The following is a 26,901-nucleotide window of genomic DNA, read 5'->3' as shown; positions in this document are numbered from 1 at the left end:
AGGCTCCTTATGATGAGAAAAACACCATGTAGAAAATCTAGTCCATTTTTGGTGATAGCATTGTCTAGTTGTAAGCTTTCTAGAAGCCCGTAGCAAGCCGGGACATAGACGGAAAAATAGTCACCGCAAAGTCGAAGCCCTCGGGCTGCAGCCGAGCGGCCTGTCCTGGAAAACGAACGGAAGAAGAAAATTTTTTTTTTTTAAACTAAAATAAAAGAAATAAAATAAAACAGCGATTTGTGAAGAAAAAAACACAAACCGCGGTTGTAGAGAAGGCTCAAAGTGAACGAAGTTAAACGCAGAGAGTCAAAGACGGACTTCTTGGTTCCGCGGAAACTGAGAACTGAGGAGATGCGCCCTGTGCTGGGCGGGAAGGCACTCACACATGTGCGGTGCGGGCGACTCGAAACTTCGAGTTTCTTCAAGCAAGTCTGCTTGTGAGGCGTCCGCATCCGGGCTCCGTCGATGATTTCATCCATATGTGAGAATACCTGCCTGCTTGTCCTGGGATAAAAATACATACAGGAGCTCATTCTCCAGCCAAAGTTGGAATAATGTGTCCAACCCCTCTCTTCTGAGCTGGAATCTTCGGCTGTAAAACTAAGGAGTTTTGGTGTTAACCACTGAAGCCATCAGATTCAACTGTGGAGGCCCCCACTGCCAAACTATGGACTTGCTTTCCTCCTAGTCCATGACAGATTGAACCTCCTGGTCCAAGTCTGCATCTCCATCTGGTTGGGGTGCCTGTTGATGAGAAAACCCCTGAGCTGCTGTCACTGGTACACTGCTAACAAACATTGAGGACCCTCGGCAGCTCAAATAAGCATTCAACATCAGGCTCACAAACTCTGGTCTGAAGCCTGGTACTGGGGATCCTCCCAACCCTGGCAGGGACCCCCTGCTAGTTCTCCTGGGCTCCGCGACCCCCACGTGACTGTGCTTGGTCAATACAGATTCAGAGAGTCCTGAAAGGTCTCTTCCTATGTGGACACACCTCCTGTGAATCCTGAGTCCTGGGGTACTTGGAGGAGGCTAAGCCCGAGGCTCCCGAGCCTCCCCTGAACACTCCATTGCAAGCAGGACATCGACACTCCTCAGCCGGCCATTCAGTGCAAACCTGGCATGATATAGGAATTAAAAGGTCTGAGGAGTCCAACCCAATTAATTTTGAGCAAAATTGAGGTGTTTTGAGGCAGATGAAAAAAAAAGACTATTTAAAATCCAAGATGACAGCCTCCAAAAAAATTGCACTACAAATAATAATAATAATAATTTTATTCTTATATACCGCCAAACTGAAAAAATTCTAGGCGGTTCACAACAAGGTGAGCTAGTACATGGGATACAGATAAAATACAAATTAGAAAAATGGACTTAAAAACAGATAAAACCAGAAAGCATTTACAATATAATGCAGAAAAGAAAACAACAGTTTAAAATTGGGGAAGCATTGTTGACAGTTTAAAAAGAGCTGTTAAATGCCAGCCAGCCAGGCAATAAAATACCAGCATGGCAGAGAAAGAAGTAATACATAGAACATATAAGATAGCCTCTGGAGAGCTTCTTGAAGGAAAGAAATCACGGAGAAAGGGGTTTTAGAAGAGGGGACTTAGTCTCAGAAACCCTCAAAATCAAATTTTAGAGACCTACACCCCCCCATCCGATATTCCCCATAGACTTCAATAGCGTTACTCACTTTGCCATGTGATGCCTGCCTGCTTCAGCATAGGAGTACAGCTGGAATCAAAGGGAGAAGATATCTACCTCACAGATTTACTGGATGAACCTGATCTTCTGGCTGCCAGTCAGACAGAAGTTGGACTGAATTTCAACCCCCCCCCCTCAGAGAAATGTGCCGTGAAAAGGGGAGGACCTTGCAGCCGGCCCAATGATAGTCCCGGCTATGCCAGGAAGGAGCCCACACAGCCTGCGCTCAAGCTCCTGACTGAATCAGGGATGCGGGCAGCTATGCAGGGGATGGCCCCTGAGCTCTAAAAATTACCAGCAGGCTGGCTAGCTAGGTGTCCCCAAGGGGCTGATCCTGCTAGCAGCAGACTTCCGCCATGCAGGTCTGCGCCTACTCCCAGGCAGAGGTCCCACCATGGGAACTTCTGGGCACCAAGCCTCCAAAGATCAATGAGCAAAAATATCTGAAAATAATAAAAGGCAGAGCAGATAAAAACCACTTCTGAGCAACTTGTTCACAGAAAACAAAGTGAGGGTACAAGAGCACCTCCCTAGGAAGGAGGTGGAGTTGGAAAATATAATTGACAGTTTTCTGCAAGCAACTTGCTGGTTCAGATACAAGACCCTAGCATTCAGGACAACTAGACACATTGCACTAGAAACTTGATTATTAAATCAAACTGTGAATAAAACAGTTCTGAAATGATAACCCTAACTGATTATGAATTCTATGCCCTTCCTCAGACACTGTAGGATTACTGCATTTGCAAGGAAAGCTTCTTTAAGATTGGTTTAAGCCTTCATATAGTGAAACAGATGTGATGCACAAAATGTGCAGGACTGTAGATGCATAACACCATGTTATAGAAAAAAATGTTTCCCTTTTGCACAAATATGGTTTCACAGATAACTGTAATATCTAAATATTTAGATCTGTGGAATGCATGATTTTTTCAAGTATTCTGTATGTACAAAAAGTGGTCCTCAAATAGTTTATCCTAAAGCTGAGTTAAGACAGAAACAATATGCCCCTACTTAAATTTAACATTTATATATTAATTCCATTGTATATTTGGTTTTTAAATAGAGAAACATTGAAAAATGATGGCAGAGAAACTTGTCAAAGATGCAAAAACTCATAGTAACAACATTTTCAGTTGGATAGCTCTAAGTCTAATAGATGTTGGCATTGTCATATTGAAGCAGGGGCTTTACATCATTTGTTATTCTATTGTCCATAGATTATAGCTTTTTGGAAATCAATATGGGGTCAAATAAATTGTTTATTAGAAAATCCAGTGGCATTATCGTATGATACTGTACTATTTGGCATGTCAATGAGGGCTAAGAGCCAAATATCTTCTAGTAATAATAAACTTCTACTTATTATGGCAGGGGTTGCCATACAACAGATTACGAAGAATTGGAGTAGATTGAATTATAGTTTCTGGTGGAATTCTTTATGTCATATATAAAATGGAAAGAGTAATAGCTACACAGCGGGGGATTTTAAGAAAATTTCTGGATGTTTGGGAGCCTTTAACAAATTATTGTAATGAATAAATACATTTTCCCATTTAATTATGCATGTCCAAGGTGTGGGTGGGGGGAGGGGTGGATTTTGGTCTTTGTATAATTGTAAGGAATATGGGGATGGGAATTATTATATGTTTCTCTGTGTTCAAATAGGAATAGGGGGAGGGGGGAGATAATTTCTAAACTGGATTATTGCAGAATATTAAGTGTTGTATCTAAGTTAAAAATGTTTTTTTAATCGCTGAAACACTTATTATAAGTTTTAAAAATGAATAAAGAATATTAAAAAAAAAAAACATTTTCAGGTATATCAAAGCAGAAAGCATGTGAGGGAATCCATGGAACTGTTGGATCATCAAGGAGCAAATGGGGCACTTAAGGAGGATAAGGCTATAGCAGAAAGACTAAATGAATTCTTTGCTTCAGTCTTTACAGAAGAAGATGTAAGAGATTTACCTTTTTCTTATTCTTTTTCCTTAGGGGATAATTTGTAAAAATGGGGGGGAGGGAGAGTCTAAATATGTATATGTTTGGATAAAATATTTTGTTGATAGGGGAGGGGATGGGAGGTGGGTGGAGGGAATTAAAACATGTGTAATAATATTGCTTAAGAATGTCAAGTGAATGATGTGAATTACTTGTAATAATATTGTACACTTGTTGAAAGAAATAAAAAGGAATAAAGATGAAAAAAAAAAAAAAAAATAAAAAAAAAAGAGATTTACCTGAAACGGAAATATTTTTCAATGATGACAATGTGGAAGAACTGAAAGAAATCTTAGTGATCCTGGAAGACGTACTAAGCCAAATCAACAAGTTAAAGAGTGATAAATCACCTGGACCGGATGGTATACAACCCAGGATACTGAAATAACTCAAACATAAAATTGCTGATCTGATGTTAGTGATCTGTAACCTATTGCTAAAATCATCTGTAGCAACCTGAAGATTGGAAGGTGGTTAATGTTACGCCAATTTTTAAAAAGGGTTCCAGGGGTGACACAGGAAATTACAGACTGGTGAGCCTGACTTCCGTGCCAGGAAAAATAGTTGAAATCATTATAAAAAAAAAATGATGTACACGTAGACAAGCATGACTTAATGGGACAGTCAGCATGGGGTTAGCCAAGGGAGGTTTTGCCTCACCAATTTTCTGCATTTGTTTGAAGGTGTAGGTGTGAATAAACACGGATAAAGGAGAGCCAGTTGACAGTGTTATCTAGATTTTCAGAAAGCCTTCAACAAAGTTCCTCATGAGAGTCTCCTGAGAAAATTAAAGAGTCATAGGATAGGAGGCAATGTTTTACTGTGGATTAGGAACTGGTGATTGGACAGAAAAGGGTGAAGGGGATGGGACTTGTATACTACTTTTTCTGTGTGGTTTACACATTTTAGGTCCTTATTTTGTACCTGAGGCAATGAAGAATTAAGTGACTTGCCCAGTCACAAAGAGCTGCAGTGGCTGAGGCAGCTGCTCTAACCATTAGGCCACTCTGCAGAGGGTAGGGTTAAAGGGTCAATTTTCTCAAAGGAGGAGGGTAAATTGTGGAGTGCCACAGGGATCTGTATTGGGACCAGTGCTATTTAACATTTTTATAAGAGATTTTGAAATTGGAATGATGAACGAGGTGATTAAGTTTGCAGATGACACTCAACTGTTGTTGGAAACAAGCAAAGCAAACTGCAGATGTGTACAAGATGAAGGCAAAATTTATTGTGACAAATATATATATAAAAAAACCTTTTTACCAAACAAGGGACCCAACACGGTCCGTGTTTCGGACAAACCTTCGTCAGGGGTCCTATTGAGTAATATTTGCACGTGGACTGTGAAAAATTGCAGGAAGATCTTAGGAAATTGACAAATGGCAGATAATATTTAATGTGGACAAATGCAAAGTACCGTAATGCACATTGGGTGAATAATCCAAATCATAGTTACCAGATGCTAGGGTCCACCTTAGGGGTCAGCGGCGCCCAAGAAAAACATCTAGGTGTCATTGTAGACAATATACTGAAGCCTTCTGCCCTATGTGCAGCAGCGGCCAAAAAAGCAAACAAGATAGAAAGAAGAAGAAGACGGCAGAAAAGGGCTACAGCCCATCAAGTCTGCCCACTCTATTGACCCACCCCATTAAGTCTGAATGCTAATGACCTAGTTCCTTAACTCGACCCTCTTAGGGATCCCACGTGGATGTCCCATTTATTCTTAAAGTCGAGCACGCTGGTGGCCTTGATCACCTGCACCGGAAGACTGTTCCAGTGATCTACCACCCTTTCTGTGAAGAAATACTTCCTGGTGTCACCACTAAATTTCCCTCCTCTGAGTTTAAGCGGGTGCCCCCTTGTGACCGAGGGTCCCTTGGGAAAGAATATATCGTTTTCCATCTCGACACGATGCTAGGAATTATTAGAAAAGTGATGGTAAATAAGACCAATAATATTACAACACAACCTCACCTTGGGTATTACATTCAATTCTGGTAGCCGAATCTCAAAAAATGATATAGTGGAATTAGAAAAGGTTCAAAGAAGAGCAACCAAGATGATAAAGGGGATAGAACTCCTCTCGTATGAGGAAAGACTACAGAAATTAGGGCTTTTCAGCTTGGAGAAAAGAGATGGCTGAGGGGAGATATGATTTGAAGTCTACAAAATCCCGAGTAGTACAGAGCGGGTATAAGTGAATCAATTTTTTACTCCCTCAAAAATTACAAAGACTAGGGGATGCTCGAAGTTACAGGGAAATACTTTTAAAATCAATAGGAAGAAATATTGTTTTTAAAAGAACATAAGAATTGCCGCTGCTGGGTCAGACCTGTGGTCCATCCTGCCCAGCTGTCCGCTCATGCGGAGATTAGTTAAGCTCTGGAATGTGTTGCCAGAAGATGTGGTAACAGCAGTTAATGTTGATGGGTTTAAAAAGTTCCTGGAGGAAAAGTCCATATTCTGCTATTGAGATAGACATGAGGGAAGCCAATGCTTGCATGGGATCAGTAACATGGAATGTTGCTACTATTTAGGTTTTTTGCTGGTACCTGTGATCTGGATTGACCACTGTGGAAACAGGAAACTAGGCTAGACAGAGCATTGGTCTGACCCAGTATAGCTATTCTTATGTTCTCAACTTTACAGTAACAGTAATTATTGTAATAAATATCTTTCCTGAAACCTCTTACTTTTCTTATGTGTCTTGACTAGACTGTTAGCTCTATAAAATAGGGACTGTATTTTTAGTGGTGCTATAAAAATAAGTAGTAATAGCAGTAGTAGCACCAGAGCATTGCTCTTATTTCCAGAATATTTATATGCATTTTTTTCTTACATAGTAACAAAGTAGATGATGGCAGTCTGCCCAACAAGATAAACTGATAGCAAACGGTATAATATTACACATGCATGCTGATCTTAAGAACATAAGAATAGCCTTACTGGGTCAGACCAATGGTCCATCAAGCCCAGTAGCCCGTTCTCACGGTGGCCAATCCAGGTCACTAGTACCTGGCCAAAATCCAAGTTGTAGCAATATTCCATGCTACCAATCTTGATCTGTCCTTGCCGTTTTCAAGAACACAGACTGTAGAAGTCTGCCTGGTAATGGTCTTGTTCGCCAAATACTGAAACCATCATCAAAGCCCTACTCCAGCCCATCCAGATCTGTCCAGCCATGATCGGGAGCACAGATCATAAAAGTCTGATTGGCATTGGCTTAATTTCCCAATTACTGGAGTTGGCATGTAAGCATCACTAAGTTTGTTTGGTTCCATTTTCACACAAGATTCCTTTATGTTTATCCCATGCATTCTTGAAGCCTGTTACCATTTTCATCTCCACCACCTCCTTCAGGAAGGTTCCAGGTATCTAACACCCCTCTCCATGAAAAAGTACTTTCTGATGCTATTCCTGAGTCAACCTCCTTACAGTCTCAGTTCATGTCCTCTGGTTCTACCACTTCCCCATCTCTAGAAAGGAGAAATTAGGTTCTTACCTGCTAATTTACTTTCTTTTAGCTTCTCCAGACCAGTAGAGGTTAACTTTACGAATGGGTATATATCTAATCATGACCAGCAGGTGGAGACTGAAAACAAAACTTTGGGACAGTATATACTATCCTCCCTTCTCTATTTCCCTCAGTCTGCCGAATAGCCAAGCAGAACCAAGAACTGGAAAACAGGAAGAAAACAATACTCCGAACAGGAGTAACAAATAACATACCCAAATGCTGTTGGAAAATGCAGAGGAGAAATACCCGAAGGAAAATGTCCCCACAGCTCGCCAGCTACGCCAGCCGAGCCACAGCCGCTGTTCTTTAATTCTCCCCGGCCCTAGAAAAATACTAGAACCCGCAGCAAAAAACAAAAACTGCCCGCGAAAACAGCCCCAACAACAACAACAACAACAGACAGGGTGGGGACCTCTACTGGTCTGGAGAAGCTAAAAGAAAGTAAATTAGCAGGTAAGAACCTAATTTCTCCTTCTTTAGCACTCTCCAGACCAGTAGAGGTTAACTTTACGAATGGGACGTACCAAAGCAGTCCCTCTCACGGGCGGGACCCCCGAAGGGCCGATACCAGAACACGCTCACCGAACACCGCGTCCCGACGCGCCTGAACATCTACCCGATAATGTCTAACAAAAGAATACAAGGAGGACCAAACCGCAGCCTTACAAATATCCACCGGAGGCACGAGCGACGACTCAGCCCAAGAAGCCGCCTGACCCCGAGTGGAATGAGCCTTGAGAAACTCCGGAACAGGCTGCTGTTTCAGAAGATAAGCGGAAGCAATCGTCTCCTTGATCCAGCGCGCAATAGTAGCCTTAGAAGCGCCAGCTCCCCGACGAGGACCAGCCAGGAGGACAAAGAGATGATCGGACTTCCGGAATTCCTGGGTCCGCTGCACATCAGAGCGAAGGACCCGACCGACATCCAACTTGCGCAGCTGCCGTTGCTCAGAAGAGCCCTCCCGACCACCCAAGACCGGGAGAACCACCGATTGATTGACATGAAAAGGAGAAACAACCTTCGGCAGAAAGGAAGGAACAGGCCGCAAGACGACCCGCTCCCTAGACAACTCCAAGAAGGGAGCCCTACAAGAGAAAGCCTGCAGCTCAGAAATATGCCTAGCAGAAGTAATGGCCACCAAAAAGACCGCCTTCAAAGTAAGGTCCTTCAAAGAACAGTCGTCCAAGGGCTCGAAAGGCGGGCGCACCAAAACAGAGAAAACCAGATTAAGATCCCAAGAGGGAACCGAGGGCCGTAGGGGAGGCCTAAGCAACTTGGCCGCCCGCAGAAACCGAATCACATCAGGAAGAGCCGATAAACGCTGACCTGACACCAACCCTCGAAAGGCCGACAGGGCCGCAAGATGAACCCGGAGAGAAGACCAAGCCAGGCCTCTATCCAGGCCATCCTGCAAGAACTCTAGAATGTTAGGCAGAGAAGCGCGAAAAGAGGTCACTCCCCGCGCCCGACACCATTCCTCAAAGAGACGCCAAACCCGCACATAAGCCCGAGAGGTAGAAAGCCTCCGGGACCCCAACAGTGTAGCGATCACCTTGTCTGAATATCCCTTCTTGCTAAGGCGACCCCTTTCAAGAGCCACGCCGTAAGACAGAAGAGAGACGGGTCGAACATGGGAATGGGACCCTGCATCAGAAGGTCGTCCGAGAGAGGCAGAGGAAGAGGAACCGCCACCAGGTGCCTCACCAGATCCGCATACCACGGACGTCGAGGCCAATCCGGAGCCACCAGCACCACCAAACCCGGATGGTGAACAATGCGAAGAAGCACTCTGCCCACCAGCGGCCAAGGAGGGAACACATACAACAGCCCCTCCGTTGGCCACGGCTGGACCAGAGCATCCAGACCCTCGGCCAGCCCTTCCCTGCGACGACTGAAGAAGCGGGGCACTTTGGCGTTGCCACTCGTGGCCATCAGGTCCATCAGGGGCTGCCCCCAATCTTGCACTATCAACCGAAACGCTCCGGCGCCGAGAAACCACTCTCCTGGATCCAGGAAGTGACGACTGAGGAAGTCTGCCTGAACATTTTCTACCCCGGCTATATGAGAAGCCGAGAGGTCCAGAAGATGGGACTCCGCCCAAACCATGAGCCGAGCCGCCTCCTGCGCCACAGGAGTGCTCTTGGTGCCCCCCTGACGATTGACATAAGCCACCGCCGTGGCATTGTCCGACAGGACTCTGACCGACTTGCCCAGCAAAAGGGAGTGGAAAGCTAACAGCGCCAGCCTGACCGCTCTGGTCTCCAACCCGTTGATCGACCAGGAGGCCTCCTCCGCGGACCAGGTGCCCCGAGCTGAGTGGCCCATAAACTGAGCCCCCCAACCGAGGAAACTCGCATCCGTAAGGAGCACCGTCCACTGCGGGAGATCCAGACCCACCCCCTGAACCAGGTGAGGGGTCCGGAGACACCAGCGCAGACTGCAGCGCGCCAAGCCTCGCAGGGGAACCGGAACATCCAAATCTTGCCTCCGGGGAGACCACCTCCGGAGCAGAGCATACTGAAGAGGACGCATGTGGGCCCGCGCCCACCTCACCACGTCCAGGGACGCCGCCATTGACCCCAGGACTTGGAGGAAATCTCGCGCCCGAGGACCCCGGGACGCCAAAAGCAGGCGAATCTGAGATTGCAATTTGCTCACCCGGGCCTCTGGAAGGAAGACCTTCCCCAAGGAGATGTCGAACATAACCCCAAGGCACTCCAGACGCTGAGCCGGGACCAACCGACTCTTGGAAAGGTTGACCACCCAGCCCAGCGACCGGAGAAACTCCACCACCCGAGCCGTAACCCGGGAGCTCTCCTGCAACGACTTTGCCCGAATCAACCAGTCGTCCAGGTAGGGGTGAACCAGGATGCCCACCGACCGCAAGGCTGCCGCGACGACCACCATTACCGTGGTGAACGTCCGAGGAGCCGTGGCCAGACCAAAGGGAAGCGCACAGAACTGAAAGTGCCGCCCCAAGATCGCAAAGCGAAGGAAGTGCTGATGAGAGGCCCGAATTGGAACCTGCAAGTAGGCCTCCGTCAGATCGAGAGACGTAAGAAACTCCCCCGGCTGAACCGCCAGAATGACCGACCGCAGCGTTTCCATGCGGAAAGACGGAATCTTGAGAGCTCTGTTGACCCCTTTCAAATCCAGGATGGGCCGAAAGGTCCCCTACTTTATGGCCACCACAAAGTAAATGGAGTACCTGCCGGTGCCCCACTCCGTAGGGGACACCGGCACCACTGCCTCGAGATCTAGCAAACGCTAAAGGGTCTGACGAAAAGCCTGCGTCTTCCATGGAGTCTGACATGGAGAAGCGAGGAAAAGGTCCGGCAGAGAGCGGGTAAACTCCAGAGCGTAACCGTCCCGCACCACCTCAAGGACCCACTGATCGGACGCGTTCTCGGCCCATTTGGGGAAAAATTTGCGCAGCCGGGCCCCCACCGGAACCAAAGGGGGCGCCGGCAAGGAGTCATTGCGCAGGACGGGAAGCGGGGGAACCGGCGGAGGGATTCCCTGCCCCCCGACGGGCCCCCCGAAAGGGCTGCATGCGCTGGAAGAACCGACCCCGGGAAAAACCCTGAGCCGGGAAAGAAGCAGCCCCACGCCCCGGGCGATACTTGCGAAATTCCCGCAAACGCCCCCGGGCAGCCCCACACCTAGACGCAGGGCGGGCACGGTCCTCAGGCAGACGGGGCACCTTCGAGTCCGTCAGAGTCTGAATCAACTCATCTAATTCCTCTCCAAACAAAAAGACCCCCTAAAGGGAACTTTAGTAAACTTAGCTTTGGACGCAGAATCCGCCGCCCAAGCGCGCAGCCACAAAATACGCCGCGCGGCCATGCCATAGACTTAGCCGAAATCCGCACCAAGTCATAAAGAGCATCTGAGAGGAACGAGGCAGCCATCGCAATCTTCGCTACCTCCTGATCCACTAGAGACCAGTCATCAGACTCCCGATCCAGGACACGCTCAGCCCACCGAAACACGGCGCGAGCGACTAGCTCCCCACAAACAGCCGCCTGGACCCCAAAGGCAGAGACATCAAAATCATACTTAAGAAGAGTCTCTAACGCACGCGCCTCCGAGACCCTAAGAGCAGAACCGTCCATAACAGGCACGGTATGCCGCTTAGGAAGTGCCGAGACCACCGCGTTCCCCATTGGCGAAATTAAGGTAGCCCTACCTCCCTCCGGGACGGGATACCCAAGAGCCAAGGCGCACACCAAACGAAACTGCGCCCATAGGCCACTGCGCCAACACAAAATCCCGCAAATCCTGACGCACAGGAAAAGAGCGGGAACCAGGACAGACCCCCTGAAGCAGAGGGGCCCCCATACGCGGGGTCTCCGGCGGCGCCACTGCAAAAATGCAGCACCAAGGAGACCTGCTACACAGGTCTAAAAGCTCATCCCTCTGAATAAAAAAGCGCACCACGGACGCATCTGCTCTGGAAGACGGGAAACCCGCCGCCCCGCTGCCAACAGGCGTCCCCTCTAGAGGATCCTGGAAGCCCGCCAAAGCAGCCAGGTCCTCAACCAGGCCAACACGCTCCTCCGCCCACCAATTCGCAATCCAAGCCCCCCCGCGGGCGCTTGGATGAGGGAGGAGGAAGAGGGACGCCAAACGAAAAGAGGGAGGCAAAGCCATAGGGGGCGCGGAGGGAAACCCCCCCCCCGAAACCCCCCAGGCGCACGTGGGACCCCCAAAAGTCCGCACAAAGAAAGAAAATAAATTGGGGGCAAAAAACCCCTGGGGGTCCCCAGGGACTCCCTGCCCCAGCAGGGGTCCATGCTGAAACCTGCCCCTGTGTTCGCCATACAGGGGGAAGGTCACCTGAGGTTGCAGACAAAATGGAGGGGCCAGACAAAGAAAATGGCGAAGTTCCCGCCAAAAATGCTCCCTCCATGGCCTGTAGCGGCTGAGAAGACTGAACAGTCTCAGCCGCTAAGACAGGCAAGTTGGCATCAGCTGTCAAAAAATCAGCTGAGAGGGAATCCTTCGGGGAATCCCTCCGTGGGCGGTTGTGGAAGACCGGGCTTCCCCACTGCTCCAAGCCGACTCGCGAGGCACCATCGGCGGGGAGCTCTGGGCGCCTGCAGCCGCTGCCGACGGAGCTCCACCACCTCACCGACCCAAACCGCCGAGTTCAGGCCGGCCGCGAGTGCCTCGCGGCTGGACTCATTTGTGTCCTACTCCCCCGGAGAAGGGCACAATTGCTCCATACGCGACCTAGCTATAAAAAAGTGCTGGTTACATGAAAAAATACAGTAAAATACAGTTTTCTTAAAGGGAAACAACCCTTCAGACCAGCACTACCTCAGGATTTTTTTATTTATTTTTTTTTTTTACAGAACAGACTCCACAGGCTCTCGAAGCAATATGCCTTGCTTGACTTAGGGGGCAAGGGTTACTGCTGAGGCTCCTCTAAAAAAATGTGGGGAGGTGGAGGAAGTGGGGGGAGGGACCCCGCTCGTGACCCGCCGGGTTTGACACCCCCGAGGTCGGACGGACCCCCAAACAGGGCCCGACCAAGCTCCGTCTGGCCAAAAACAGGGACAATAAACCCCTAAACAAATTCCAACAGCCCTACCAAGAGAGATGGGTACAGATCACTCAACACCTGCTGGAGACTGAAAGAAGACTGAGGGAAATAGAGAAGGGAGGATAGTATATACTGTCCCAAAGTTTTGTTTTCAGTCTCCACCTGCTGGTCATGATTAGATATATACCCATTCGTAAAGTTAACCTCTACTGGTCTGGAGAGTGCTAAAGAAAGGGTTGTTAGTATATTAACACCTTTCAAATATTTAAATGTCTGTATCATATTGCCACCAATTCCTCCTTTTCTCAAGGGTATACATCTTCAGGTCATCAAGTGTCTTCTCACAAGACTTGTGGAAGCAAACCCCATACCATTTTCGTCACTGAATTGCTTTTTACATCTTATCAAGATACAGCCTCCAAAATTGAACACAATACTCCAAGTGATTCCTCATTAATGACTTTTACAGGGGCATCAACACTTCCTTCCAGCTGTAATTACTGCTTTGTCATGTTGTTTTGCCATCTTGAGATCCTCAGATACCATCACACCAAGGTCATTCTCTTGAGCTGTCCTCAACAGTCTCTTGCCTCCTAGCTCATACATTTCCTTTGGATGTCTGCACAAAGTAACTGGGCACAGCTCTTGTGCCTAACTTTGGACATGAGCACTTACGCCTGCCAAAAGCTAGTATATATACTTGTGGATAACTGATGTAGTTAGGTACACAAATGCAGGTGCCCTAATTTCAGAGAATGCTCCTTTGAAGTGGAATGCTATGAAATTTAGGTACATGCTATAGAATAAAGCATAGGGCAAATCTATGTATAGCTCCTAATTACTGCCAATTAAGGAGGCAGAGCTGAAGAAAAAGTATATGATTCCTTCTGCACAGCTTGGGGGAGTCAACCCACTTGTCAGGACTTGTATGCCCTGTGCACCAGAATTGATTATTAGTGACTAATTAGTTTATGCTGCAAATCTGGTCAACCTATACAGAATCTGGGGGTAAATAAGGTAAGATCATAAAGCACAACACTGTACCGTTCAAAATGTGACATATACACAAAACAATTTCCACATAGCCACAGATCATGCATTGGCACACATGCAGAAAAAAGCTGCATCTTTCTACAACACATATTCACTGTGTGAATGCCTAAGCTGGACTGAATATAAGAAAAGGCAGGTATATTTAGCATATGGAATTTAGGAAGTAGGGCCGTCCTCTGAGAATGCTCAAATCCTGTATTCTTTAACTGCTACTTGTTTGTGCTTGAATGACTCTTCAGATAAAAAAAAAAAGAAAAAAATAGCACCATAACTTAAGCTATTAGCTTGAGTGTCTATTTGCAATACAGATGTAAAACCTTTTTTAAAAATTGAGTACAAAGTAATTCTCCTGGGTAACTGAATTCTTTACCCCATAGATTCAATATTAGCGGCAGTTTCTGGTATTAAAAATATTTGTGTAATGTACTGTGTTTGGTATGAATTTTTTTTTTTTTTTTATAGAAAATTATCATCAACATAGCTTTACAGGCAACCCCATCTGCCATAGACCAAGCATGGCTTCATAGCTGAAAAAATGGTGTTAAAGGGTATAGAGCAGGGGTCTCAAAAGTCCCTCCTTGAGGGCCGCAATCCAGTCGGGTTTTCAGCATTGAAAGCAGTGCATGCCATAGATCTCATGCATATTCACTGGGGAAATCCTGAAAACTGGATTGGATTGTGGCCCTCGAGAAGGGACCCCTGGTATAGAGGCAAAAACTTTAACCTTTTTTTTTAAATTCCAAATTTTTAAACCCATTAACCCTTTAAAAAAAACAAACAACCCCTCTATAGCCCATATAACTTACCCTGGTCATAAGCCTCCATCTTTGGTCCAGGAAATCTTTACTTGGCATATGGGACTTAGCTAAGTATTGTAAGACAGAGTCTTCCATTATAGATGTTAGCACTGAAAGTAAACATAAATGTTCTTATACCACAAATAAATTGGTACCCAAAAATCAGAGCTAAATAGAAAAAGTTAAAATAAAAGAAAGCAGTAAAGGTGTTGCAAAAGTAATAGCCACGTGACTATGTTTCAGATGTTGCGGGCTATACCACTATGAGGCCTGTTTTACTCTTCATTCTGTTTTCAGTCTGTGAACTGGAAGATGGTTTCAGGGTTATTGCTGTTACTGGGATTAGTTGGCTGCAGCACTTTTGTGGGTGAAATTTTACCATGACAGTGAGAGGAAGACGAATGCGAGCTTTCACTAGAACTGCTGCGGGTCTCAGTGCTGGTACTAGTTTGTTTCATCTTCCTTCTCTTTGCCAGAGGTGCCTTGTCCACATTCTGGAGACGAAAGCCCTCTCTTTTGTACTTGTTAAAGGCCTGTAAAAATAAACAAATAAATAAAAACTCATAGTTTGGGGGTTTTTTTTTTTTAAACATTTCTACTGATGCCTCATAACAGCAAAATACTAATCTATATTTCTGTAAAATGTTTAAATCATTAATAATAAAACCCTAAGCGCGCACGCGCACGCCTACCTCCGTGATCCGTAGCTCCGTGGCCCCGCATGCGCAGTAGTAGGGGCCTGTGGCATTTTGTGTGCGGCGGTTTTCTTGCTCCTTCTACTGCGCATGCGGAGGCACGGAGTTTGAAGTGGCAAACACCGTGGCGCCAACTCCGTACAGGAAGCCACCGAGCAGAAGAAGCCGCAGCCGCCGAGCAGGGGAAGCTGCCAAGCAGGGAGGAACCGCCGACCAGGGAAGCGTTAGCGCAGTGGCAGCAGTCCTGACCAGCCAACCCTCCATTCCTTACCCAAAGCAGCAGTGGCAGCGCTGTAATCAGGCATGTTCGCGGCAAGCCCTTTAGGGCCTTTCCTCTGCCACATCACTTTGCATGCGGTAGAAGAAAGGCCCTGTCGGGGCTGGCCGCAAACAGCCTGTTTACAGCACTGCCACTGCTGCTTTGAGTCAGGATTGCTGCCGCTGCTACGGGGTTGGTGAGGAGAGAGACATGGGATAGCCACTGGAGCCGCTGCTACTAGGTTGGGGCCTGGGTTGGTGAGGAGAGAGACATGGGATAGCCACTGGAGCCGCTGCTACTAGGTTGGGGCCTGGGTTGGTGAGGAGAGAGACATGGGATAGCCACTGGAGCCGCTGCTACTAGGTTGGGGCCTGGGTTGGTGAAGAGAGAGACATGGGATAGCCACTGGAGCCGCTGCTACTAGGTTGGGGCCTGGGTTGGTGAGGAGAGAGACATGGGATAGCCACTGGAGCCGCTGCTACTAGGTTGGGGCCTGGGTTGGTGAGGAGAGAGACATGGGATAGCCACTGGAGCCGCTGCTACTAGGTTGGGGCCTGGGTTGGTGAGGAGAGAGACATGGGATAGCCACTGGAGCCGCTGCTACTAGGTTGGGGCCTGGGTTGGTGAGGAGAGAGACATGGGATAGCCACTGGAGCCGCTGCTACTAGGTTGGGGCCTGGGTTGGTGAAGAGAGAGACATGGGATAGCCACTGGAGCCGCTGCTACTAGGTTGGGGCCTGGGTTGGTGAGGAGAGAGACATGGGATAGCCACTGGAGCCGCTGCTACTAGGTTGGGGCCTGGGTTGGTGAAGAGAGAGACATGGGATCACCACTGGAGCCGCTGCTACTAGGTTGGGGCCTGGGTTGGTGAGGAGAGAGACATGGGATAGCCACTGGAGCCGCTGCTACTAGGTTGGGGCCTGGGTTGGTGAGGAGAGGGACATGGGATAGCCACTGGAGCCGCTGCTACTAGGTTGGGGCCTGGGTTGGTGAGGAGAGAGACATGGGATAGCCACTGGAGCCGCTGCTACTAGGTTGGGGCCTGGGTTGGTGAAGAGAGAGACATGGGATAGCCACTGGAGCCGCTGCTACTAGGTTGGGGCCTGGGTTGATGAGGAGAGAGACATGGGATAGCCACTGGAGCCGCTGCTACTAGGTTGGGGCCTGGGTTGGTGAGGAGAGAGACATGGGATAGCCACTGGAGCCGCTGCTACTAGGTTGGGGCCTGGGTTGGTGAGGAGAGAGACATGGGATAGCCACTGGAGCCGCTGCTACTAGGTTGGGGCCTGGGTTGGTGAGGAGAGAGACATGGGATAGCCACTGGAGCCGCTGCTACTAGGTTGGGGCCTGGGTTGGTGAGGAGAGAGACATGGGATAGCCACTGGAGCCGCTGCTACTAGGTTGGGGCCTGGGTTGGTGAGGAGAGAGACATGGGATCGCCACTGGAGCCGCTGCTACTAGGTTGGGGCCTGGGTTGGTGAGGAGAGAGACATGGGATAGCCACTGGAGCCGCTGCTACTAGGTTGGGGCCTGGGTTGGTGAGGAGAGAGACATGGGATCACCACTGGAGCCGCTGCTACTAGGTTGGGGCCTGGGTTGGTGAGGAGAGAGACATGGGATCGCCACTGGAGCCGCTGCTACTAGGTTGGGGCCTGGGTTGGTGAGGAGAGAGACATGGGATAGCCACTGGAGCCGCTGCTACTAGGTTGGGGCCTGGGTTGGTGAGGAGAGAGACATGGGATAGCCACTGGAGCCGCTGCTACTAGGTTGGGGCCTGGGTTGGTGAGGAGAGAGACATGGGATAGCCACTGGAGCCGCTGCTACTAGGTTGGGGCCTGGGTTGGTGAGGAGAGAGACATGGGATCACCACTGGAGCCGCTGCTACTAGGTTGGGGCCTGGGTTGGTGAGGAGAGAGACATGGGATCACCACTGGAGCCGCTGCTACTAGGTTGGGGCCTGGGTTGGTGAGGAGAGAGACATGGGATAGCCACTGGAGCCGCTGCTACTAGGTTGGGGCCTGGGTTGGTGAAGAGAGAGACATGGGATAGCCACTGGAGCCGCTGCTACTAGGTTGGGGCCTGGGTTGGTGAAGAGAGAGACATGGGATAGCCACTGGAGCCGCTGCTACTAGGTTGGGGCCTGGGTTGGTGAAGAGAGAGACATGGGATAGCCACTGGAGCCGCTGCTACTAGGTTGGGGCCTGGGTTGGTGAGGAGAGAGACATGGGATCACCACTGGAGCCGCTGCTACTAGGTTGGGGCCTGGGTTGGTGAAGAGAGAGACATGGGATAGCCACTGGAGCCGCTGCTACTAGGTTGGGGCCTGGGTTGATGAGGAGAGAGACATGGGATAGCCACTGGAGCCGCTGCTACTAGGTTGGGGCCTGGGTTGGTGAGGAGAGAGACATGGGATAGCCACTGGAGCCGCTGCTACTAGGTTGGGGCCTGGGTTGGTGAGGAGAGAGACATGGGATAGCCACTGGAGCCGCTGCTACTAGGTTGGGGCCTGGGTTGGTGAGGAGAGAGACATGGGATAGCCACTGGAGCCGCTGCTACTAGGTTGGGGCCTGGGTTGGTGAGGAGAGAGACATGGGATCACCACTGGAGCCGCTGCTACTAGGTTGGGGCCTGGGTTGGTGAGGAGAGAGACATGGGATAGCCACTGGAGCCGCTGCTACTAGGTTGGGGCCTGGGTTGGTGAGGAGAGAGACATGGGATCACCACTGGAGCCGCTGCTACTAGGTTGGGGCCTGGGTTGGTGAGGAGAGAGACATGGGATCGCCACTGGAGCCGCTGCTACTAGGTTGGGGCCTGGGTTGGTGAGGAGAGAGACATGGGATAGCCACTGGAGCCGCTGCTACTAGGTTGGGGCCTGGGTTGGTGAGGAGAGAGACATGGGATAGCCACTGGAGCCGCTGCTACTAGGTTGGGGCCTGGGTTGGTGAGGAGAGAGACATGGGATAGCCACTGGAGCCGCTGCTACTAGGTTGGGGCCTGGGTTGGTGAGGAGAGAGACATGGGATAGCCACTGGAGCCGCTGCTACTAGGTTGGGGCCTGGGTTGGTGAGGAGAGAGACATGGGATAGCCACTGGAGCCGCTGCTACTAGGTTGGGGCCTGGGTTGGTGAGGAGAGAGACATGGGATCACCACTGGAGCCGCTGCTACTAGGTTGGGGCCTGGGTTGGTGAGGAGAGAGACATGGGATCACCACTGGAGCCGCTGCTACTAGGTTGGGGCCTGGGTTGGTGAAGAGAGAGACATGGGATAGCCACTGGAGCCATTGCTACTAGGTTGGGGCCTGGGTTGATGAGGAGAGAGACATGGGATAGCCACTGGAGCCGCTGCTACTAGGTTGGGGCCTGGGTTGGTGAGGAGAGAGACATGGGATCACCACTGGAGCCGCTGCTACTAGGTTGGGGCCTGGGTTGGTGAAGAGAGAGACATGGGATAGCCACTGGAGCCGCTGCTACTAGGTTGGGGCCTGGGTTGATGAGGAGAGAGACATGGGATAGCCACTGGAGCCGCTGCTACTAGGTTGGGGCCTGGGTTGGTGAGGAGAGAGACATGGGATAGCCACTGGAGCCGCTGCTACTAGGTTGGGGCCTGGGTTGGTGAGGAGAGAGACATGGGATAGCCACTGGAGCCGCTGCTACTAGGTTGGGGCCTGGGTTGGTGAGGAGAGAGACATGGGATAGCCACTGGAGCCGCTGCTACTAGGTTGGGGCCTGGGTTGGTGAGGAGAGAGACATGGGATCACCACTGGAGCCGCTGCTACTAGGTTGGGGCCTGGGTTGGTGAGGAGAGAGACATGGGATAGCCACTGGAGCCGCTGCTACTAGGTTGGGGCCTGGGTTGGTGAGGAGAGAGACATGGGATCACCACTGGAGCCGCTGCTACTAGGTTGGGGCCTGGGTTGGTGAGGAGAGAGACATGGGATAGCCACTGGAGCCGCTGCTACTAGGTTGGGGCCTGGGTTGGTGAGGAGAGAGACATGGGATCACCACTGGAGCCGCTGCTACTAGGTTGGGGCCTGGGTTGGTGAGGAGAGAGACATGGGATCACCACTGGAGCCGCTGCTACTAGGTTGGGGCCTGGGTTGGTGAGGAGAGAGACATGGGATCACCACTGGAGCCGCTGCTACTAGGTTGGGGCCTGGGTTGGTGAGGAGAGAGACATGGGATAGCCACTGGAGCCGCTGCTACTAGGTTGGGGCCTGGGTTGGTGAAGAGAGAGACATGGGATAGCCACTGGAGCCGCTGCTACTAGGTTGGGGCCTGGGTTGGTGAAGAGAGAGACATGGGATAGCCACTGGAGCCGCTGCTACTAGGTTGGGGCCTGGGTTGGTGAGGAGAGAGACATGGGATAGCCACTGGAGCCGCTGCTACTAGGTTGGGGCCTGGGTTGGTGAGGAGAGAGACATGGGATAGCCACTGGAGCCGCTGCTACTAGGTTGGGGCCTGGGTTGGTGAGGAGAGAGACATGGGATAGCCACTGGAGCCGCTGCTACTAGGTTGGGGCCTGGGTTGGTGAGGAGAGAGACATGGGATCACCACTGGAGCCGCTGCTACTAGGTTGGGGCCTGGGTTGGTGAGGAGAGAGACATGGGATAGCCACTGGAGCCGCTGCTACTAGGTTGGGGCCTGGGTTGGTGAGGAGAGAGACATGGGATCACCACTGGAGCCGCTGCTACTAGGTTGGGGCCTGGGTTGGTGAGGAGAGAGACATGGGATCACCACTGGAGCCGCTGCTACTAGGTTGGGGCCTGGGTTGGTGAGGAGAGAGACATGGGATAGCCACTGGAGCCGCTGCTACTAGGTTGGGGCCTGGGTTGATGAGGAGAGAGACATGGGATCACCACTGGAGCCGCTGCTACTAGGTTGGGGCCTGGGTTGGTGAGGAGAGAGACATGGGATAGCCACTGGAGCCGCTGCTACTAGGTTGGGGCCTGGGTTGATGAGGAGAGAGACATGGGATCACCACTGGAGCCGCTGCTACTAGGTTGGGGCCTGGGTTGGTGAGGAGAGAGACATGGGATCACCACTGGAGCCGCTGCTACTAGGTTGGGGCCTGGGTTGATGAGGAGAGAGACATGGGATAGCCACTGGAGCCGCTGCTACTAGGTTGGGGCCTGGGTTGGTGAGGAGAGAGACATGGGATCACCACTGGAGCCGCTGCTACTAGGTTGGGGCCTGGGTTGGTGAGGAGAGAGACATGGGATCACCACTGGAGCCGCTGCTACTAGGTTGGGGCCTGGGTTGGTGAGGAGAGAGACATGGGATAGCCACTGGAGCCGCTGCTACTAGGTTGGGGCCTGGGTTGGTGAGGAGAGAGACATGGGATAGCCACTGGAGCCGCTGCTACTAGGTTGGGGCCTGGGTTGGTGAGGAGAGAGACATGGGATCACCACTGGAGCCGCTGCTACTAGGTTGGGGCCTGGGTTGGTGAGGAGAGAGACATGGGATAGCCACTGGAGCCGCTGCTACTAGGTTGGGGCCTGGGTTGATGAGGAGAGAGACATGGGATCACCACTGGAGCCGCTGCTACTAGGTTGGGGCCTGGGTTGGTGAGGAGAGAGACATGGGATAGCCACTGGAGCCGCTGCTACTAGGTTGGGGCCTGGGTTGGTGAGGAGAGAGACATGGGATAGCCACTGGAGCCGCTGCTACTAGGTTGGGGCCTGGGTTGGTGAGGAGAGAGACATGGGATCACCACTGGAGCCGCTGCTACTAGGTTGGGGCCTGGGTTGGTGAAGAGAGAGACATGGGATAGCCACTGGAGCCGCTGCTACTAGGTTGGGGCCTGGGTTGGTGAGGAGAGAGACATGGGATAGCCACTGGAGCCGCTGCTACTAGGTTGGGGCCTGGGTTGGTGAGGAGAGAGACATGGGATAGCCACTGGAGCCGCTGCTACTAGGTTGGGGCCTGAGTTGATGAGGAGAGAGACATGGGATAGCCACTGGAGCCGCTGCTACTAGGTTGGGGCCTGGGTTGGTGAGGAGAGAGATATGGGATAGCCACTGGAGCCGCTGCTACTAGGTTGGGGCCTGGGTTGATGAGGAGAGAGATATGGGATAGCCACTGGAGCCGCTGCTACTAGGTTGGGGCCTGGGTTGGTGAGGAGAGAGACATGGGATCGCCACTGGAGCCGCTGCTACTAGGTTGGGGCCTGGGTTGGTGAGGAGAGAGACATGGGATCGCCACTGGAGCCGCTGCTACTAGGTTGGGGCCTGGGTTGGTGAGGAGAGAGACATGGGATCACCACTGGAGCCGCTGCTACTAGGTTGGGGCCTGGGTTGGTGAGGAGAGAGACATGGGATAGCCACTGGAGCCGCTGCTACTAGGTTGGGGCCTGGGTTGGTGAGGAGAGAGACATGGGATAGCCACTGGAGCCGCTGCTACTAGGTTGGGGCCTGGGTTGGTGAGGAGAGAGACATGGGATAGCCACTGGAGCCGCTGCTACTAGGTTGGGGCCTGGGTTGATGAGGAGAGAGACATGGGATCACCACTGGAGCCGCTGCTACTAGGTTGGGGCCTGGGTTGGTGAGGAGAGAGACATGGGATCACCACTGGAGCCGCTGCTACTAGGTTGGGGCCTGGGTTGGTGAGGAGAGAGACATGGGATCACCACTGGAGCTGCTGCTACTAGGTTGGGGCCTGGGTTGGTGAGGAGAGAGACATGGGATCACCACTGGAGCCGCTGCTACTAGGTTGGGGCCTGGGTTGGTGAGGAGAGAGACATGGGATCACCACTGGAGCTGCTGCTACTAGGTTGGGGCCTGGGTTGGTGAGGAGAGAGACATGGGATCACCACTGGAGCCGCTGCTACTAGGTTGGGGCCTGGGTTGGTGAGGAGAGAGACATGGGATAGCCACTGGAGCCGCTGCTACTAGGTTGGGGCCTGGGTTGGTGAGGAGAGAGACATGGGATAGCCACTGGAGCCGCTGCTACTAGGTTGGGGCCTGGGTTGGTGAAGAGAGAGACATGGGATAGCCACTGGAGCCGCTGCTACTAGGTTGGGGCCTGGGTTGGTGAAGAGAGAGACATGGGATAGCCACTGGAGCCGCTGCTACTAGGTTGGGGCCTGGGTTGGTGAGGAGAGAGACATGGGATAGCCACTGGAGCCGCTGCTACTAGGTTGGGGCCTGGGTTGGTGAGGAGAGAGACATGGGATAGCCACTGGAGCCGCTGCTACTAGGTTGGGGCCTGGGTTGGTGAGGAGAGAGACATGGGATAGCCACTGGAGCCGCTGCTACTAGGTTGGGGCCTGGGTTGGTGAGGAGAGAGACATGGGATCACCACTGGAGCCGCTGCTACTAGGTTGGGGCCTGGGTTGGTGAGGAGAGAGACATGGGATAGCCACTGGAGCCGCTGCTACTAGGTTGGGGCCTGGGTTGGTGAGGAGAGAGACATGGGATCACCACTGGAGCCGCTGCTACTAGGTTGGGGCCTGGGTTGGTGAGGAGAGAGACATGGGATCACCACTGGAGCCGCTGCTACTAGGTTGGGGCCTGGGTTGGTGAGGAGAGAGACATGGGATAGCCACTGGAGCCGCTGCTACTAGGTTGGGGCCTGGGTTGATGAGGAGAGAGACATGGGATCACCACTGGAGCCGCTGCTACTAGGTTGGGGCCTGGGTTGGTGAGGAGAGAGACATGGGATAGCCACTGGAGCCGCTGCTACTAGGTTGGGGCCTGGGTTGATGAGGAGAGAGACATGGGATCACCACTGGAGCCGCTGCTACTAGGTTGGGGCCTGGGTTGGTGAGGAGAGAGACATGGGATCACCACTGGAGCCGCTGCTACTAGGTTGGGGCCTGGGTTGATGAGGAGAGAGACATGGGATAGCCACTGGAGCCGCTGCTACTAGGTTGGGGCCTGGGTTGGTGAGGAGAGAGACATGGGATCACCACTGGAGCCGCTGCTACTAGGTTGGGGCCTGGGTTGGTGAGGAGAGAGACATGGGATCACCACTGGAGCCGCTGCTACTAGGTTGGGGCCTGGGTTGATGAGGAGAGAGACATGGGATAGCCACTGGAGCCGCTGCTACTAGGTTGGGGCCTGGGTTGGTGAGGAGAGAGACATGGGATAGCCACTGGAGCCGCTGCTACTAGGTTGGGGCCTGGGTTGGTGAGGAGAGAGACATGGGATCACCACTGGAGCCGCTGCTACTAGGTTGGGGCCTGGGTTGGTGAGGAGAGAGACATGGGATAGCCACTGGAGCCGCTGCTACTAGGTTGGGGCCTGGGTTGATGAGGAGAGAGACATGGGATCACCACTGGAGCCGCTGCTACTAGGTTGGGGCCTGGGTTGGTGAGGAGAGAGACATGGGATAGCCACTGGAGCCGCTGCTACTAGGTTGGGGCCTGGGTTGGTGAGGAGAGAGACATGGGATAGCCACTGGAGCCGCTGCTACTAGGTTGGGGCCTGGGTTGGTGAGGAGAGAGACATGGGATCACCACTGGAGCCGCTGCTACTAGGTTGGGGCCTGGGTTGGTGAAGAGAGAGACATGGGATCGCCACTGGAGCCGCTGCTACTAGGTTGGGGCCTGGGTTGGTGAGGAGAGAGACATGGGATAGCCACTGGAGCCGCTGCTACTAGGTTGGGGCCTGGGTTGGTGAGGAGAGAGACATGGGATAGCCACTGGAGCCGCTGCTACTAGGTTGGGGCCTGGGTTGATGAGGAGAGAGACATGGGATAGCCACTGGAGCCGCTGCTACTAGGTTGGGGCCTGGGTTGGTGAGGAGAGAGACATGGGATCACCACTGGAGCTGCTGCTACTAGGTTGGGGCCTGGGTTGGTGAGGAGAGAGACATGGGATCACCACTGGAGCCGCTGCTACTAGGTTGGGGCCTGGGTTGGTGAAGAGAGAGACATGGGATCACCACTGGAGCCGCTGCTACTAGGTTGGGGCCTGGGTTGGTGAGGAGAGAGACATGGGATAGCCACTGGAGCCGCTGCTACTAGGTTGGGGCCTGGGTTGGTGAGGAGAGAGACATGGGATAGCCACTGGAGCCGCTGCTACTAGGTTGGGGCCTGGGTTGGTGAGGAGAGAGACATGGGATAGCCACTGGAGCCGCTGCTACTAGGTTGGGGCCTGGGTTGGTGAGGAGAGAGACATGGGATCACCACTGGAGCCGCTGCTACTAGGTTGGGGCCTGGGTTGGTGAGGAGAGAGACATGGGATAGCCACTGGAGCCGCTGCTACTAGGTTGGGGCCTGGGTTGGTGAGGAGAGAGACATGGGATCACCACTGGAGCCGCTGCTACTAGGTTGGGGCCTGGGTTGGTGAGGAGAGAGACATGGGATCACCACTGGAGCCGCTGCTACTAGGTTGGGGCCTGGGTTGGTGAGGAGAGAGACATGGGATAGCCACTGGAGCCGCTGCTACTAGGTTGGGGCCTGGGTTGATGAGGAGAGAGACATGGGATCACCACTGGAGCCGCTGCTACTAGGTTGGGGCCTGGGTTGGTGAGGAGAGAGACATGGGATAGCCACTGGAGCCGCTGCTACTAGGTTGGGGCCTGGGTTGATGAGGAGAGAGACATGGGATCACCACTGGAGCCGCTGCTACTAGGTTGGGGCCTGGGTTGGTGAGGAGAGAGACATGGGATCACCACTGGAGCCGCTGCTACTAGGTTGGGGCCTGGGTTGATGAGGAGAGAGACATGGGATAGCCACTGGAGCCGCTGCTACTAGGTTGGGGCCTGGGTTGGTGAGGAGAGAGACATGGGATCACCACTGGAGCCGCTGCTACTAGGTTGGGGCCTGGGTTGGTGAGGAGAGAGACATGGGATCACCACTGGAGCCGCTGCTACTAGGTTGGGGCCTGGGTTGGTGAGGAGAGAGACATGGGATAGCCACTGGAGCCGCTGCTACTAGGTTGGGGCCTGGGTTGGTGAGGAGAGAGACATGGGATAGCCACTGGAGCCGCTGCTACTAGGTTGGGGCCTGGGTTGGTGAGGAGAGAGACATGGGATCACCACTGGAGCCGCTGCTACTAGGTTGGGGCCTGGGTTGGTGAGGAGAGAGACATGGGATAGCCACTGGAGCCGCTGCTACTAGGTTGGGGCCTGGGTTGATGAGGAGAGAGACATGGGATCACCACTGGAGCCGCTGCTACTAGGTTGGGGCCTGGGTTGGTGAGGAGAGAGACATGGGATAGCCACTGGAGCCGCTGCTACTAGGTTGGGGCCTGGGTTGGTGAGGAGAGAGACATGGGATAGCCACTGGAGCCGCTGCTACTAGGTTGGGGCCTGGGTTGGTGAGGAGAGAGACATGGGATCACCACTGGAGCCGCTGCTACTAGGTTGGGGCCTGGGTTGGTGAAGAGAGAGACATGGGATAGCCACTGGAGCCGCTGCTACTAGGTTGGGGCCTGGGTTGGTGAGGAGAGAGACATGGGATAGCCACTGGAGCCGCTGCTACTAGGTTGGGGCCTGGGTTGGTGAGGAGAGAGACATGGGATAGCCACTGGAGCCGCTGCTACTAGGTTGGGGCCTGAGTTGATGAGGAGAGAGACATGGGATAGCCACTGGAGCCGCTGCTACTAGGTTGGGGCCTGGGTTGATGAGGAGAGAGATATGGGATAGCCACTGGAGCCGCTGCTACTAGGTTGGGGCCTGGGTTGATGAGGAGAGAGATATGGGATAGCCACTGGAGCCGCTGCTACTAGGTTGGGGCCTGGGTTGGTGAGGAGAGAGACATGGGATCACCACTGGAGCCGCTGCTACTAGGTTGGGGCCTGGGTTGGTGAGGAGAGAGACATGGGATCACCACTGGAGCCGCTGCTACTAGGTTGGGGCCTGGGTTGGTGAGGAGAGAGACATGGGATCACCACTGGAGCCGCTGCTACTTGGTTGGGGCCTGGGTTGGTGAGGAGAGAGACATGGGATAGCCACTGGAGCCGCTGCTACTAGGTTGGGGCCTGGGTTGGTGAGGAGAGAGACATGGGATAGCCACTGGAGCCGCTGCTACTAGGTTGGGGCCTGGGTTGGTGAGGAGAGAGACATGGGATAGCCACTGGAGCCGCTGCTACTAGGTTGGGGCCTGGGTTGATGAGGAGAGAGACATGGGATCACCACTGGAGCCGCTGCTACTAGGTTGGGGCCTGGGTTGGTGAGGAGAGAGACATGGGATCACCACTGGAGCCGCTGCTACTAGGTTGGGGCCTGGGTTGGTGAGGAGAGAGACATGGGATCACCACTGGAGCTGCTGCTACTAGGTTGGGGCCTGGGTTGGTGAGGAGAGAGACATGGGATCACCACTGGAGCCGCTGCTACTAGGTTGGGGCCTGGGTTGGTGAGGAGAGAGACATGGGATCACCA

At 52.4% G+C, this 26,901-nt stretch overlaps 1 protein-coding gene across 3 annotated transcripts in view; it reads right to left on the bottom strand.

Annotated features, from left to right (window-relative positions):
- Positions 1-14,530: 14,530 nt before the first annotated feature.
- The window catches only part of RPS6KA5 (ribosomal protein S6 kinase A5), a 153,854-nt gene continuing 141,483 nt past the window's right edge, over positions 14,531-26,901 (bottom strand). For 2 of the 3 annotated variants that reach the window (XM_033951033.1, XM_033951035.1), the window contains exons 17-18: positions 15,003-15,156; positions 14,531-14,733 (exon numbers count right to left, since the gene is read on the bottom strand). In XM_033951033.1, coding sequence (XP_033806924.1) covers positions 14,591-14,733; positions 15,003-15,156 — 297 coding nt within the window. In that variant the 3' untranslated portion in view covers positions 14,531-14,590. Of the gene's footprint in view, positions 15,157-26,901 lie in introns of all 3 variants that reach the window. The other variant, XM_033951034.1, reaches the window with a different exon arrangement.

The sequence above is a fragment of the Geotrypetes seraphini genome, chromosome 7 (genome assembly GCF_902459505.1).
Source record: "Geotrypetes seraphini chromosome 7, aGeoSer1.1, whole genome shotgun sequence".
Classification (NCBI taxonomy): Eukaryota; Metazoa; Chordata; class Amphibia; order Gymnophiona; family Dermophiidae; genus Geotrypetes; species Geotrypetes seraphini.
This window is presented reverse-complemented; position numbering and strand designations above follow the sequence as displayed.